This window comes from Saimiri boliviensis, chromosome 16, assembly GCF_048565385.1.
Source record: "Saimiri boliviensis isolate mSaiBol1 chromosome 16, mSaiBol1.pri, whole genome shotgun sequence".
Classification (NCBI taxonomy): domain Eukaryota; kingdom Metazoa; phylum Chordata; class Mammalia; order Primates; family Cebidae; genus Saimiri; species Saimiri boliviensis.
The window spans coordinates 57,685,209-57,700,000 of record NC_133464.1 but is presented as its reverse complement, the minus strand read 5'-3'; the positions used below and the strand labels follow the sequence as shown (position 1 = coordinate 57,700,000).

The window sequence follows — 14,792 nt, the reverse complement described above, 5'->3', positions numbered from 1 at the left end:
ATTCTAACATTTGATTTTTTAGTTTCCAACTGTCTGATGAAATTTTCCATCTGTTTATGCATCTTGTTCACCTTTTCCCCTGAAGTCTTTGACGTATTTATCATAGCTATTTTAAATTCTTTCTCTGACAGTTCTAATATCTGGGTCACATCAGTCTGGTTATCTTGATTACTTTCAATCTTGATAGTTTTATGTTTTTTTTCCCCCTTCTTTTTGTGTCTAATAATTTTGAATTGAAAGCTGGACACCTTGTTTCAAACTGTAGACATGGTATTTATGCCTGGAAATGGTCATACCTCTGTTTTTGCTGGGCCTTTAATGTGCATATTGGATTAATGTAGTAAGGAATTGAGCTGTGTCTGGGTTTTTATCATTGCTATGGCTACCCTCAGTGCTTATCACATTTGAAATTTTTCTAGTGTTACTTTGTGTTTAGGGCAGGTATTGCATCACCGTAGGGGTTTTCTCCATGTTCTGTTCCACCCTCAGCTTTGGCTGTGAACCTGTACATCAGAGAGGCTTTCACCTCTTGCTCTGCCTCTTCCTCAGAAGTAGACTGTTGTTGCTTGATACTTGGCACTTGCTAGCCTGGAGCAGAGGGAGGGCATTCTCCTGTACTAGTTCAGACTCAGTGTTAGGCAAGTGCTGTGTTCCTAAGTTTCAGGAGTGGGAACTTCTTGATGATCCTGCTCCTCCCCAGTGGTAGAAGATCTCTAATAGTCTGGGCCCAGGATAATTTTGGCTCTTCCCCAGGGGTGAAGAAGTTTCTTTTTCCATTCTCTAGAAGCAGTTGATATCAACTGGTGCTCTTAGGATGATAGGGTTTGAGGCGTTTTCCCAAGTGGTTGAAGATTTTATTCAGTAAAGGAAATGGGAGAGAGGATCTAGGTGAGGTTTTGAGTCTTTTCCACAGTGCTGCCCCTTCCCTCCTTGGGCCTCCACCATGAGGGAGGCTTTGTCTGGTCTTGTACCTGCCCTCAGTCCTTCTTGTGTTTGACGAGATATGTGGAGAAGATCCTGCAAGTGAGTATAAATTCTGCTTGTGTGTATGAGTTATAGGAGTTCTATATTCTTGCTAATCCACTAGTCTTTTGGCAGTTGATGACATTTTTAGGTGAACTCTGCCCCTGGTAAACAAGTTGCATCTCATTTTTCTTTGGAGGATCCTATCTTTCCTTATATTGCAGGACAGTTAGTTGTCCTGTCACTTTAGCTCTTTGGTGGGTTCTGGAAAGGTTAAGATTTTGTAAATTATACAGCTTTTCTTTGTTTTTTTTTTTTTAAGTTAGGAGCAACTCTTCAGCTTTCTACATCTGGGAATGCTTTTACTCACAGACTTTTCAAGACCTGAGATTTGAGTTTTGCTGTTTCATTTGGGTGCAGTTAAATATTGACTCTCAAATGAACTAGCATGAAAAGCATGACTTATATCCTTGCAGAAACTTGGGGACTGTGGCAGCCGTGGAGCCGGTGTAGCATCACATGTGGGGATGGTGTCAGAGAGCGTCGCCGAGAGTGTCTCACTTCCTCCCCCTCCAGACCTCGCTGTCCTGGAATGGCCTTGGAGACCTCCCTGTGTTCCCTGGAGGAGTGTGCTGGTAGGTATCCTTGCTTCCTTCAGGAGTCTCTCCTCAGATCCTTCATCAGAAGGTGTATTGAACCCAGATCTGCCAGAGAGTTATGAGTCTGAGATCAAGAGTAGGCTCATGAATGCTCTGTGATTGCTGTTGGTTGTACTAGCCCTGTGTTCATTAGTGTATCTAAGACTGGGAATAGCTGGGAGAGTAGCTTGCCAGTGAGATGATGGGATTTACCACTGTACAAGATAGGGATATGATAAGGAAATATTAAGGATTCAGACATATTAAATCATTTCTAAAAATGCAAAAAATGGAGAAGGGACCATTTCTTCATAAGATTTTTTTTTTTTAATTTCTCCCTCTGTTTTTCCCCACCAAAACTGTGGAAAAACAGTTTTCCTTAAGTTTTCTCCCTATCAACCAAGAAAAGCCAGGGGACCACATAGACCCCTGTATTTGTCAAAATGGGGCAAGATTCCCTGTCTAATTCCCTGTGGCCTAAGTTATTCCTTACTGCCCCTACCCAGAGGGACATTTCTTCTTGCTCTCTTCTGGGGACTGGTGTTTCCTGCATCTTCTAAGCACCTTCAAGGCACACGCTAGTAGCTGGTCAGTGAGTATGTGGTGTAAATGGTCTATAGGTAAGTTGCTCACGTGGTTCAGTTAGGTTTGCCCCAGCCTATGTACTGAATCTTGTTCACTTACCACGAGTCACACACTGAATAGTCACTGCTTTTCCCACACACCATCTCGCCTCCTGACAGACAATCCACATTGACTTGGCCAGCCTCTGCTCTGTTCCTGACTCTTAAAGTTCTGTCAAGTCCCATCTTCTCGTACTCTCCAATGCCAGGTTAAAAGACCATCTTAGTTCCTTGTTTTTTTGAGATCTGGAGGAGTTACGTGCTTTTCTGTGTTTGGATCTCAAAGTACCTTTTAGCCCAAACCACAGGCACCTGGCAGTGTCTCAACCAGTGTCCCCACCTGTGGCCTTAGAAACTCCTTGCTGCTATATTATTTTCCCAGCCAGTATCATATCCCTTCATTCCATCATTTTTAGGATATTATTCTTTGTTCTGTTGTTTTTTTCTTATTGTAGCTTCCAGCCAGGCTCTTCTCCTAGGCCTCCATCTGCCTGCCTTCTTTCATAGGCCTTGCCCTGAATTCTTCATTTCTTCAGTGATATTTCAGTCTGTTTCCTAAAGCTCTATTCTTTGTCTCCTCTTCTCTTTGTAAGTCCTCTCCACTTTCCACAGACCTTCTGTGTCTGTAACTTCCTTCCAATATACCTCATCCTCTCAATTCTGGGATGGGATCATGTATGCAGACATTTCATATCTGAGTTCCATAACACTCAGATGAATTTAAACTCAGTGGCCACTGGTGACTGCTATTCTTTTATATGTGACAAAAATATCTATTTATTGGTATTACCATTATTGATTATCTGCTATGTGGCAACATTTAAAATACATAATCTCACTTTAGGCTGACAGTAATTCCACAAAGTAGGTGTCACTGGGCTGGGCTCAGACTTCTTGAGAGCTTACTGCCTGCCAGGAATTTTTCTAAGAGCCCTGCACACATAAAGTAGGCATATTCTTATTTCTACATTGCAGATGAGGACTGTGGGGGGATAGAGAGGATGAGTGGCCTGTCTAAGATCATGAAGCTAGAAAGTGGGGGCACTAGATGTGACTCCCTGCCAAGCTACCTATCCTGAATACCTTGCTTTTATATACAGGACAATTTGGCTTTCTAGAAGAAGCCTCAACAACCTGGAATTAACAATCATTTTTAAGAAATGTGATATTATGTCCTATTCTGGCATCTTAATTCTTTAATACTGAATAGCAACTGGAAATTGTACATTTTAAGTTAGCAAGAAGAGTAAGTCCAACAGACTCGCCTGCCTCCGCTGTAAGTGCTCACGTGGATAAAAACGATCCTTTCTTCCAAGTGTTCTCTTTCCTAGTCAACCTATTTTCCATTCTTTGGAAATGTAAAGATATATTCACTGGCTGCATAACATCAACAAATCTCATTTAGTTCATGTGAAAGAGGAAAAACTAGAGATAGAGATGGGTGAGGCCAGCAGCTTTTGGGCTTTTCTCCAGCTATGATTTTAAAGGAAGCCAGCCAGAGTAAAAAGATAACAGTTAAATGAAGAGGTTCATGGTGTGTCCTAGCAATGCTGCTACCCCTGTCATGAGGAGCCACTGTAGCTGAAGGAAGTGATCCATCAGGGAACAAGTCTGTCATCATTCAACGTTTTCACTTGTTTGGGAGTTCAGAGGTTGGTTTGGCTTTAAAAGAATGTTCTTATGCCAAGGTCTGATTGTAGTATGCCAAGGTCTGATTGTACATTATTTGGTCTATCTTGTTCAATAAGAGAGTAGTAGTACAATTAAATTGCTGTTTCACCTATGTTCCATCTATTGGAATATTGATCATTTTGCTATTGCCTTTTTAATAATGAAGGAATGAATCACTAGTGTTTATTGAGCACTAACTATGCAAGTTACTGTGACTGTGGTTCGGAATGTATAAATAAGATATGACTATCTAGAAGGGGCTTATAGTAGCTCAGAAGGCACATAAACAGGCTTAATACTAAGTACAATATTATAGGACCTACAATTAAAAATATATCCATAGCTTGCTATAGAAGCTTTCAGGAGTAATAATCCAAGCTCAAAACATTTTCAGTCTTGGAGGAGGTGATAATTGTTATTGTTGTTGTTGTTTTTTTTTTTTTTTTTGAGACAGAGTCTGGCTCTGTTGCCCCGGCTGGAGTGCAGTGACATGATCTCAACTCACTGCAACTTCTGCCTCCCAGGTTCAAGCAATTCTTCTGCCTCAGCCTCCCAAGTAACTGGGACTAAAGGTGCATGCCACCACACCCAGCTAATTTTTTGTATTTTTAGTAGAGATGGAGTTTTTATCATATTAGCCAGGCTGGTCTCAAACTCATGGCCTCGAGTGATCTGCCCACCTCAGCCTCCCAACGTGCTAGGATTACTAAGCCACTACACCTGGCCAAGGAGGTGGTATTCAAGCTGAAATTTGAGAGCTGAGGTGTCCCCCAGGTGAAGTAGGTGAAAATGGGGGTCTTAGCAAAGAGAGCAATGAATGAAGGCATAGAAGATGGCACAGTAAGAGAACTGGAGAACTGGAAGTAGTTTAATGTGGCTGAACGATAGTGTGCCAGGGAGGGGTGGGAGACATGAGGCCAGCCAAGTAAACGGGGGTCCATATCCTGAGGGGCCTTGAAGGTTGGGACCTGTGTTTTTGTGGTATCTCTATCTGGCTGTAGCATGGAGTATAAATCAGAAGGTCAGGCATGGCAGCAGATGTACCTGTTAGTGTTTTTGAGGAACCTATGTGCAAAATGAAGTGCCAGCAATTGTGATGGAGGGAGAGGAGGATTCAGACTCTGTATGTGGCAAGTGATGGAGAAGGAGGCATGAAGGATGAAACCCAGGATTTTAGAACTAGCAACTGTGTGAACTGTGATTCCATTCCTTTGAGATCATATATATCAGAGGAAGCACATGTTCTAGGCAGAGATGGTGAGTCTCGGGCATTTTGAGATGGAGGTGGTGGGATATCCAATGGAGATGGTAGAGGTAATGGATCCAGGAATGGAATCTAGCTCTCCTTGGAGCTAAAATCCATGCTCTTCTCTCTAATTTACATAAGTGAATATTCTCACTGAAACCAGGAAGACAAAGGGCAAGATACGGCTGAGAGTGTGAGAAGGGTCTTTTTAAAGTGAGAAGAGCTGGCTGGGCATGGTGGCTTGCGCCTGTAATCCCAGCACTTTGGGAGGCTAAGGCAGGTGGATCACAAGGTCAGGTAATCGAGACCATCCCTAGCCAACATGGTAAAACCCCTATCTCTACTAAAAATACAAAAATTAGCTGGACATGGTGGCGCACGCCTGTAGGCCCAGCTACTCAGGAGGGTGAGGCAGGAGAATCTCTTGAACTCGGGTGGTGGAAGTTGCAGTGAGCCAAGATTGTGCCACTGGACTCCAGCCTGGTGACAGAGCAAGACTCCATCTCAAAAAAAAAAATAAAATAAAGTTAGAAGAGCTTGAGTATGTTTCTATGCTGAGGAAAAGGAGCTACATAGAGGAGTAGCTAGAGATATTTGCTGCAGAGGGGCCCCTGGACAAGGGAGGCCTAGAGAGTATTTTCTTGTGGCCTCACCTTTTATAGGAGGACAGTTCTCCCACTGATCATGTGGAAAAAAGGTAAATAGAGGTGTGGCTGCTAATAAGTTTATGGGGCAGGAGAATTTGGCAGAAGAAGCCGGGCATTGACTTGCCTGATGGCTTCTGTTTTGTGTGTATGTGTGTGACCTACTAGTGTGCTAAGGAAGTGGACTGATAGGGGCTTAAGGAAGTGGTGAAATTGGGAGCAGGTGTTGTAGGGGACCCACCAAAGGATTTGTGGGCAGCTGAGGTTGGGTGCTGCGACTATGCAGGGGCACTGACCTGCATGGTTGTGTCATTTTCTTCACCAGTGCTCAGGAACTGGGTGCAGCAGCTTGGAATTCACGTGTCTGAGGTGCACATGTCTAGGGTTGGACTTCTGCCGCAGAGCAGGGGAAGGGGTATAGCTCAGTATTAGAGGTTGAGAGAGTTGAGGCCGTTGGAAGGAAAGTGGTTTCAGTAATGAATCATGGTTGTAAATTGGTTAGGGGCAGAAGTAAGGCTAGGAAGTGTCTGGCAGATGCGAGAAAATGGAGGGTTGGAGAATCACAAGTCTCAGTTTAGTAATAGTGAGTGAGTGAGAATAGTGAACAAAGATAGAGAGCAGGTTGAGCAGTTTAACACTTTAGAAGAGGAGGAGACAGTGGGAAGGTACTATATGTTGGATGGACCTGAAGTCACCTGGATGCTCCTAGCTCTGGGATAGTGAGGGAGGCTGGGACCCAGGTGCTAGAGTGACTGATGGCTAGCAGGAGGTTGGGAGATGATGGTGTTGAGGGAGGGGTGGAACGGTGGTTGGCCAGGATGGCATAGGCATCAAAGGAGTGGAAGTTTTCTAGTGAGGTGAAAGGTGCAGGTTGGAAATAGCAATAGGAATGAGCTTGAAGAGCACTCTCTGCTGCTGGCCCTGTCTAATTCTAAAGAAAGTATGTGTGACAGCTTCCACTGAGAGGATTGGAGGAAACCAGGCCCTGCAGGGTAGCCTGGCTTCAGAGGGAAAAGGAGGTGAAGGCAGTGTTCTGTGGATCAGTTAGGAATGTTGGGGAATTTGTAATCAGCTGTCCCCTAGGGGATAGTGGGAGGACGGGTGGAGAAGACAAAGCACAGAGCTGCTGGTGGTGATACAACCATGGGAAAAAAGCCATAGGACAGGTGACCAAAGGGGAAAGAGTTGGGAGCTCAGGGTCTCACGTTTCCAGGTGTTTCAGTGGCAGTACAGGTAGAGGCTCCAGGTGGTGCCTATATTTTGATGAAACATTTTGATGACCATGGGACAAACCAGTTTGAGCAAGCAGGGAAAAAGAAGAAAAATCCCCCTCACACAGAAGGTAGGAAGGGGAGTGGGTGGCTGAAAATAAGAAGAGCGAGAATGCAGAGGTTTTAACACTTAGGAAAGACAGTTTCTGGATATTAGAAGGGCGAAATGAGTTGTTATATTTTGCCACGTCTCATTTTCATCAATTAATTATATTTTGCCACGTCTCATTTTCATTAAGATGTGCAAATTTAGGTACCTAAATTTGGCCTACCTAAATCATTTTGCATTTCACATTTTATACTTGGTATTTTCTGATGTGCCTCTCAGAGGTACATTTAACTATAGGTACCACATTTACATTATCCTAAGTGAACACTTATTTTTACCTTGAAAATTTCTACGTGCTACTTCTGTGTGGAAACTTGGAGGCCAATTCTAGCAGGAGCTGGTGAGCACAGTCACCTTGATTATGGCTTAGCAGGTCACCTTGCTTCTGTAGGTCTCTGTGCAGTGTTTCCCCTTTGGTGATCCTGTTTAGCTTCAGCTGCCAGTAGAAATCCATATGTAAGACCGGAAATCCCAATCCTTGTATATGTTCCTTCATTCCATAACTGCTAGATAATTCAAGCAAGTGACTTAGAGACCTTCAAACTGTGCAGAGCAAACAATACTAGAAAATACGTATTTGGGCCAGCTGCAGTGGCTCACAGCTGTAATCCCAGCACATTGGGAAGCCAAGGTGGGCGGATCACAGGTCAGGAGTTTGAGACCAGCCTGACCAACACGGTGAAACTTCGTTTCTGCTAAAAATACAAAAAACAAAAAACAAAACAAAAAAAAAAGCCAGGCTTGGTGGCACACACCTATAATCTAAGCTACTCGGGAGGCTGAGGCAGGAGAATTGTTTGAACCTGGGAGGCGGAGGTTTCAGTGAGCCCAGATGGCTCCATTGCGCTCTAGCCTGGGCGACAGAGTGAGGTTCTCTCAAAAAAAAAAAAAAAAAAAAAAAAAAAATCTGTTCCTCTGTGTTTTTTTTGTTTGTTTGTTTTTGTTTTTGTTTTTTCAGCTTTCCAGCCATCTAGCCCATCTCCTCTTCAGCCTCAGGGTCCAGCAAAGTCCAACAACATCGTGACTGTCACTGGCATATCCCTGTGTCTGTTCATCATCATTGCCACCGTGCTCATCACGCTGTGGAGGAGGTTCGGCCGCCCCCCCAAGTGCAGCACCCCTGCTCGACACAACTCCCTCCACTCCCCCGGCTTCCGGAAGAACTCGGACGAGGAGAACATCTGCGAGCTGAGCGAGCAGCGCGGGAGCTTCTCGGATGGGGGAGACGGGCCCACGGGGATTCCAGGGGACACGGGCATCCCTCTGACCTACAGGCGGAGCGGGCCGGTGCCTCCCGAGGACGATGCCTCTGGCAGCGAGAGCTTCCAGTCTAATGCCCAGAAAATAATCCCCCCTCTGTTCAGCTACCGCCTCGCCCAGCAGCAGCTAAAGGAGATGAAAAAGAAAGGTCTGACGGAAACCACTAAAGTGTACCACGTGTCTCAAAGTCCCCTGACAGACACCGCCATTGACGCGGCCGCCAGCGCCCCCTTAGACTTGGAAAGCCCGGAAGAAGCTGCGGCAAACAAGTTCCGGATCAAATCCCCATTTCCGGAGCAGCCTGCGGTCGGCGCTGGGGAAAGGCCTCCCTCCAGGCCGGATCTCGGTGTGACGCCAGCCAGCTGTGCCATAAGCCCCAGCCAGACTCTGATCCGCAAGTCACAGGCGAGGCACGTGGGCAGCAGAGGGGGCCCGTCCGAGAGGGGCCATGCCAGGAACGCGCATTTCAGGAGGACAGCGAGTTTCCATGAAGCCAGGCAGGCCCGGCCGTTCCGAGAGAGGAGCATGTCCACTCTGACTCCACGGCAGGCGCCCGCCTACAGCGCTAGGACACGGACCTGGGAGCAGGCAGAGGACAGATCTAGGCCTTCGAGTCGAGGCGCCCACCTGTTTCCTGAGAGGCTGGAGCATTTCCAAGGGGTAGGTGGAACCGGTGGTCCATTAAGCCCTCTCCCTAAATCCTACACTTTGGGGCAGCCCTTAAAGAAACCAGACCTTGGGGATCGCCAGGCAGGATTAGTGGCAGGAACTGAGAGAACAGAGCCTCACAGAGCTCGTCGGGGACCGTCCCCCAGTCACAAGAGTGTCTCAAGGAAACAGTCTTCTCCCATATCCCCCAAAGATAGCTACCAGAGGGTCAGTCCTCTGAGCCCTTCTCAGTGTCGGAAAGACAAGTGTCAAAGCTTCCCCGCTCACCCCGAGTTTGCCTTCTATGACAATACGTCATTTGGCCTCACTGAGGCTGAGCAGAGGATGCTGGACCTCCCAGGATATTTTGGGTCAAATGAAGAGGATGAAACCACAAGCACACTTAGCGTGGAGAAGCTGGTAATCTAGACTGAGAGTCTGCTTGAGCTTTACACAGCTGGGGTCTGCTACTCATGTTCTGTAGACCGTGTAACTATTTGTGCCATAGGACAGAATGTGATGAGGAAGTAGCACACACAGAGGAGGACGTGTGTGTACGCATGTGTTCCAAGTCACAAGGATGAAATTATTTATCTTGAGCTTTTTCCTTTGTTATTCAATTTCTATTGGTTTATTTACTAATAACAATGATAATAAAATCTAAACAGGAGCAAATGGGGCTTGGTCTGTCATATGCGGATATGAAAGATAATATGTGACTTTGGAGTAGGACATGCTCTGAACATTGCATTGGCAGTTTCCAACCTGAAGCAGAAATCTGGAACCTCAACTAAAAAGGGATGCAGCAAAGTGAATTACAGTTTATTAAATTATAAATACATTAAGAAGTTGACTCCTGGCTGGGCGCAATGGCTCACACCTGTAATCCCAGCACTTTGGAACGCTAAGGCAGGTGGATTGCCTGAGCTTCGAGACCAGCCTGGGCAACACGGTGAAACCCCGTCTCTACTAAAATAATACAAAAAATTAGTCAAGCCTGGTGGTGTGCATCTGTAGTCCCAGCTACTCGGGAGGCTGAGGCATGAGAATTGCTTGAACCAAGGAGGCAGAGATTGCAGTGAGCTGAGATTGTGCCACTGCACTCCAGCCTGGGAGACAGAGCAAGACTCTGTCTAAAAAAAAAAAAAAAAAAAAAAATTTGACTCCTACAAAGGCAGTATCAAATAGGTTTCATATTTAGCTGATTAAGTTAATTATGCTTGTTAGACTGCTGAGCTGCTTAGAAATGGTGATACCACAGATATTCCAGAAACTTTCAGATTACAGTTAAGTCCTGGTGATGTCACAAAATTATATGAATTAATTCTGCTTTAAAGTGATAATGTAAGAAGCTGGTGGTTCAGGTATTAAGTCAAGTGAAGATCCATTTGTTCTGAGCAAATAAATAGTAAACATTTTGTAAAGGAAAGTATTGTCTCCTGAGGAAATGGGCAGTAGGTGCTGACCATGCCACTACCTGGGGCCAGAATGCTGACTGTGTGTTCCTGGACCAAACTGGTAGCAGAGACCTCAGCGGGGGAAGTGGTGCATGTATGTTCTTAAACATAACTTTGTTATGTTGTTCAGCAAATGCATTAATTAACTTTAGGTATATGTAAAGCAGGTAGACCAGTTTACAATTTTACAGATTAAGCTTTTTAAATTAGAATGAGTTAAAGGAAGAAACAGGAAATACGCCATTTTAGAAATTCAGAATCCCTTTTGTCTGTGTTTTCAGTCTTCTACACTTTACACACAAAACATCTGAGGTTCAGGGTTCAGGGAGAGTAACAGGATTGGTTAGGATATGCACTGATACATTATTCTAAATGTGCTCTTTCCACCCTGTCATCACAAACTTTACAAAGTCTTTTTTTTTAAAGACAGTCTCCCTCTGTCACTCAGGCTGGAGTGCAATGGTGCAATCTCGGCTCACTGCAACCTCTGCCTTCTGATTTCAAGCAATTCTCGTGCCTCAGCCTCCTGAGTAGCTGCAATTACAGGAACCCACCACCAGTCTGACTAATTTTTGTATTTTTAGTAGAGACGGGGTTTTACCACGTTGGCCAGTCTGGTCTTGAACTCCTGACCTTAAGTCATCTGCCTGCCTTGGCCTCCCAAAGTGCTGGAATTATAGGCGTGAGCCACCACGACCGATATGCAAGTCTTCTCTAATAGCAGAAACATCAGGAGAAAACTGGCCCTTTTTGTTTGTAATAAGAGGGTATTAGCCGGGCGTGGTGGCTCAAGCCTGTAATCCCAGCACTTTGGGAGGCCGAGGCAGGTGGATCACGAGGTCGAGAGATAGAGACCATCTGGTCAACATAGTGAAACCCCGTCTCTACTAAAAATACAAAAAACTAGCTGGGCGTGGTGGCACGTGCCTGTAATCCCAGCTACTTAGGAGGCTGAGGCAGGAGAATTGCCTGAGCCCAGGAGGCGGAGGTTGCGGTGAGCCGAGATCGCGCCATTGCACTCCAGCCTGGGTAACAAGAGCGAAACTCCATCTCAAAAAAAAAAAAAAAAAAAAAAGAGGGTATGAAGAGACACCTCTATTAGCTTTTCTCAATGGAAGGAAGCTTTCTGCTGCTTGATGAAATGTTGACTGGTCTTGCAACTTACTTTGTGTGGCAGTAAGGGCTAAACAAAAGAATCTAAAGGGTTTGTTCCTTTCTTAGAAATCTGTTGGCCCCATGCAGTGGCTAACACCTGTAATTCCAACACTTTGGGAGGCCGAGGCAGGTGGATCACAAGGTCAAGAGATCAAGCCTATCCTGACCAACAGGGTGAAACCCCGTCTCTACTAAAAATAAAAAAATTAGCTGGGCGTGGTGGTGCGTGCTTGTAGTCCCAGTTACTTGGGAGGCTGAGGCAGAAGAATCACTTGAACCGGGAGGCGGAGGTTGCAGTGAGCTGAGATTGCACCCTGCACTCCAGCCTGGTGTCAGAGCGAGACTCCGTCTCAAAAAAAAAAATCTCATTAGTTACCACATGGGCATTCTGCAATTTCATGTACTTCCTTTCAACCCTTGACTTTAATGACTTACCTGTATCCCTTGAGTAGGTGCACTTTCCTCCTTTTTCGTGGTGATCTAACTGCCACACCCTCCCTGCCTTTTAGATTATGTTTTCCTTCTTCCTTTTAGAGTTTATCAGGATATCAGGATGTCAGCCTGCTGGTGATGTTTCAGGGACCATTGGAGAGAGTGGAATTCGATGGGAAAAACACCACAAGTGCAAATACTATAATTTTAAATTTTTCTCTCATATGTGTTGCATTGCCACTTCATTTGTGTCTTTTTAATTGAAAATCAAAATATAACTCCTTTTGGCAGTATTTTAATATTAATTACCTTTAGGAATAGGAGGGGTAGATTATTCAGAGCTCTCGGACAGCTGGTATTTGCTGATGCCAGGAAGAGGAAACCAGACTTTTTAATCTTCATTCTCTTTGTCATACTAGAAAGCTTTGTTCTCTTTCCAGGTTCACAGGCCTGCATCCCAACCTTTGAGGACAAAGGGTACTGCTGGCTTGTTCTTGATATCATTGTGATGTACCCTACAGTGTCACATGGACCAAAACAGATATGGGAAGGGTAGAAAGTAGAGGAGAACACTTTGAACAGACAGAAAGATTTTCTGTTAAATTATGTTCTTCTCCATCATATTCACATCTAACACCAGCGTCTAACATGTTCACTATCTACCTAGCCCAGTTTTCTGGAGCTCTAAGAATAAAATCTCTATTATTTCAAAGTTAAGCTAATTTGGTCTCTGCCTCTGAGAAAAAGGAAGATGCCTCAAGCATTGCCTTTGGTGGGCATGTGGGAAACTTCATTAGAAATAATCTGATCTGCCGGGCGCGGTGGCTCAAGCCTGTAATCCCAGCACTTTGGGAGGCCGAGGCGGGTGGATCACGAGGTCAAGAGATCGAGACCATCCTGGTCAACACGGTGAAACCCCATCTCTACTAAAAATACAAAAAATTAGCTGGGCATGGTGGTGCATGCCTGTAATCCCAGCTACTCAGGAGGCTGAGGCAGGAGAATTGCCTGAACCCAGGAGGCGGAGGTTGCGGTGAGCCGAGATCGCGCCATTGCACTCCAGCCTGGGCAACAAGAGCGAAACTCCGTCTCAAAAAAAAAAAAAAATAATAATAATCTGATCTTCACCACTGTGTCCCTAGGTCCTAGCCCTAGTGGCTGCCGTAGAGTAGGACTACAATAAAACTTGTTAAATAAATCACCAGCTATTGAAAAGCTTTCCAGAAACAGAGGAACACAAACTTCTACAAGAAACGAAAGGCATGCTGGCATTAGATTGATCATCAGCGACAATGGAATAAAAACAGTGGAATAACAGCTTCAAAGTTCGGGAAGGGAAATGATTTTCAACTTGAGACACCTCTACCCAGTCAAATTACATGTGAGAGCAAAATAAAGACATTGTTACACATGCAAAGACTCAGAAAGCTTACCTTTCAGACACCTTTTCTTGAGGAGTTATTAGAGCATATACTCCAGTAAAACAGCAGAGTTCCGTGAAGAAGCCATGGGATTTAGGTTACAGCAGATGTGACCCAAAATATCAGTTTTATGGGTGACTAAGCCACAGTTCATGTCTGAGCAAGGATGGGGGATCCAAGAAACAAAGATATTTCATGGAACACACAATTGGAAGAACTTGAAGATATACTTCAGGCAAAGAAAATAAAAATAAGCAACCTAGAAATTTTATTTTCTGAAAGACTCTACAAGAAAATCATAATACAAACGTGAATTAAGTTAAACTGAGTCATCAATGGGCTTTCAAAAGAAAAATATTCCATGCAATAGAATGGGTAAGGTGGCACAGATTTCTTCTTTCAACAAAATACTGGTCAAAGCCACAACAAAGTAAACCATGATTTTGAGAAACTGAGTGGCACAGGGTTGAAACACTGTGATTACACTGAGAAAAATAAATCACAGCATACTTCTTGGCTTTGCTGTGGACCAACATTTTCATAATGCTAATACTGCTTATAGGTTATTGTCTATTAGAACCAACTTATAGAAGGCTTAGGCAGGGCACGGTGGCTCATGCTGTAATCCCAGCCAAGGAAGGAGGATCACAAGGTCAAGAGATGGAGACCATCCTGGCCAACATGGTGAAATCCTGTCTCTACTAAAAATACAAAAATTAGCTGAGCATGGTGGCATGCACCTGTAGTCCCAGCCAATTGGGAGGCTGAGGCAGGAGAATTGCTTGAACCTGGGAGGCAGATGATGCAGTGAACCGAGTTCACGCTATTGCACTCCAACCTGGTGACAAAGCGAGACTCCATCTCAAAAAAAAGAAAGACAATTATAGTTATGGAAGGCAATATAAATGTTATCTGTCTTGGAAATATGAGAGAGTACAGCTTTGCAAAGTTTGGAGGTAGAGGAGTTTGAGGCTGCAGTGAGCTATGATTGCACCAGATATACTCCAGCCTGGGCAACAGAAGGAGGCCTCATTTCTTTTTTTTTTTTTTTTGAGATGGAGTTTCACTCTTGTTACCCAGGCTGGAGTGCAATGGCGCGGTCTCGGCTCACCGCAACCTCCACCTCCTGGGTTCAGGCAATTCTCCTGCCTCAGCCTCCTGAGTAGCTGGGATTACAGGCACGCACCACCATGCCCAGCTAATGTTTTGTATTTTTAGTAGAGACGGGGTTTCACCATGTTGACTAGGATGGTC

The 14,792-nt window shown here is 44.8% G+C and overlaps 1 protein-coding gene across 2 annotated transcripts in view; it reads left to right on the top strand.

Moving 5' to 3' along the window:
* THSD1 (thrombospondin type 1 domain containing 1) overlaps positions 1–11,610 on the top strand; it is a 33,375-nt gene extending 21,765 nt beyond the window's left edge. For both annotated transcript variants that reach the window (XM_003927184.4, XM_010337920.2), the window contains exons 4-5: positions 1,440–1,598; positions 8,124–11,610. In XM_003927184.4, the coding sequence (XP_003927233.1) occupies positions 1,440–1,598; positions 8,124–9,502 (1,538 nt within the window). In that variant the 3' untranslated portion in view covers positions 9,503–11,610. The remainder of the gene's footprint in view (positions 1–1,439; positions 1,599–8,123) is intronic.
* Positions 11,611–14,792: the final 3,182 nt, after the last annotated feature.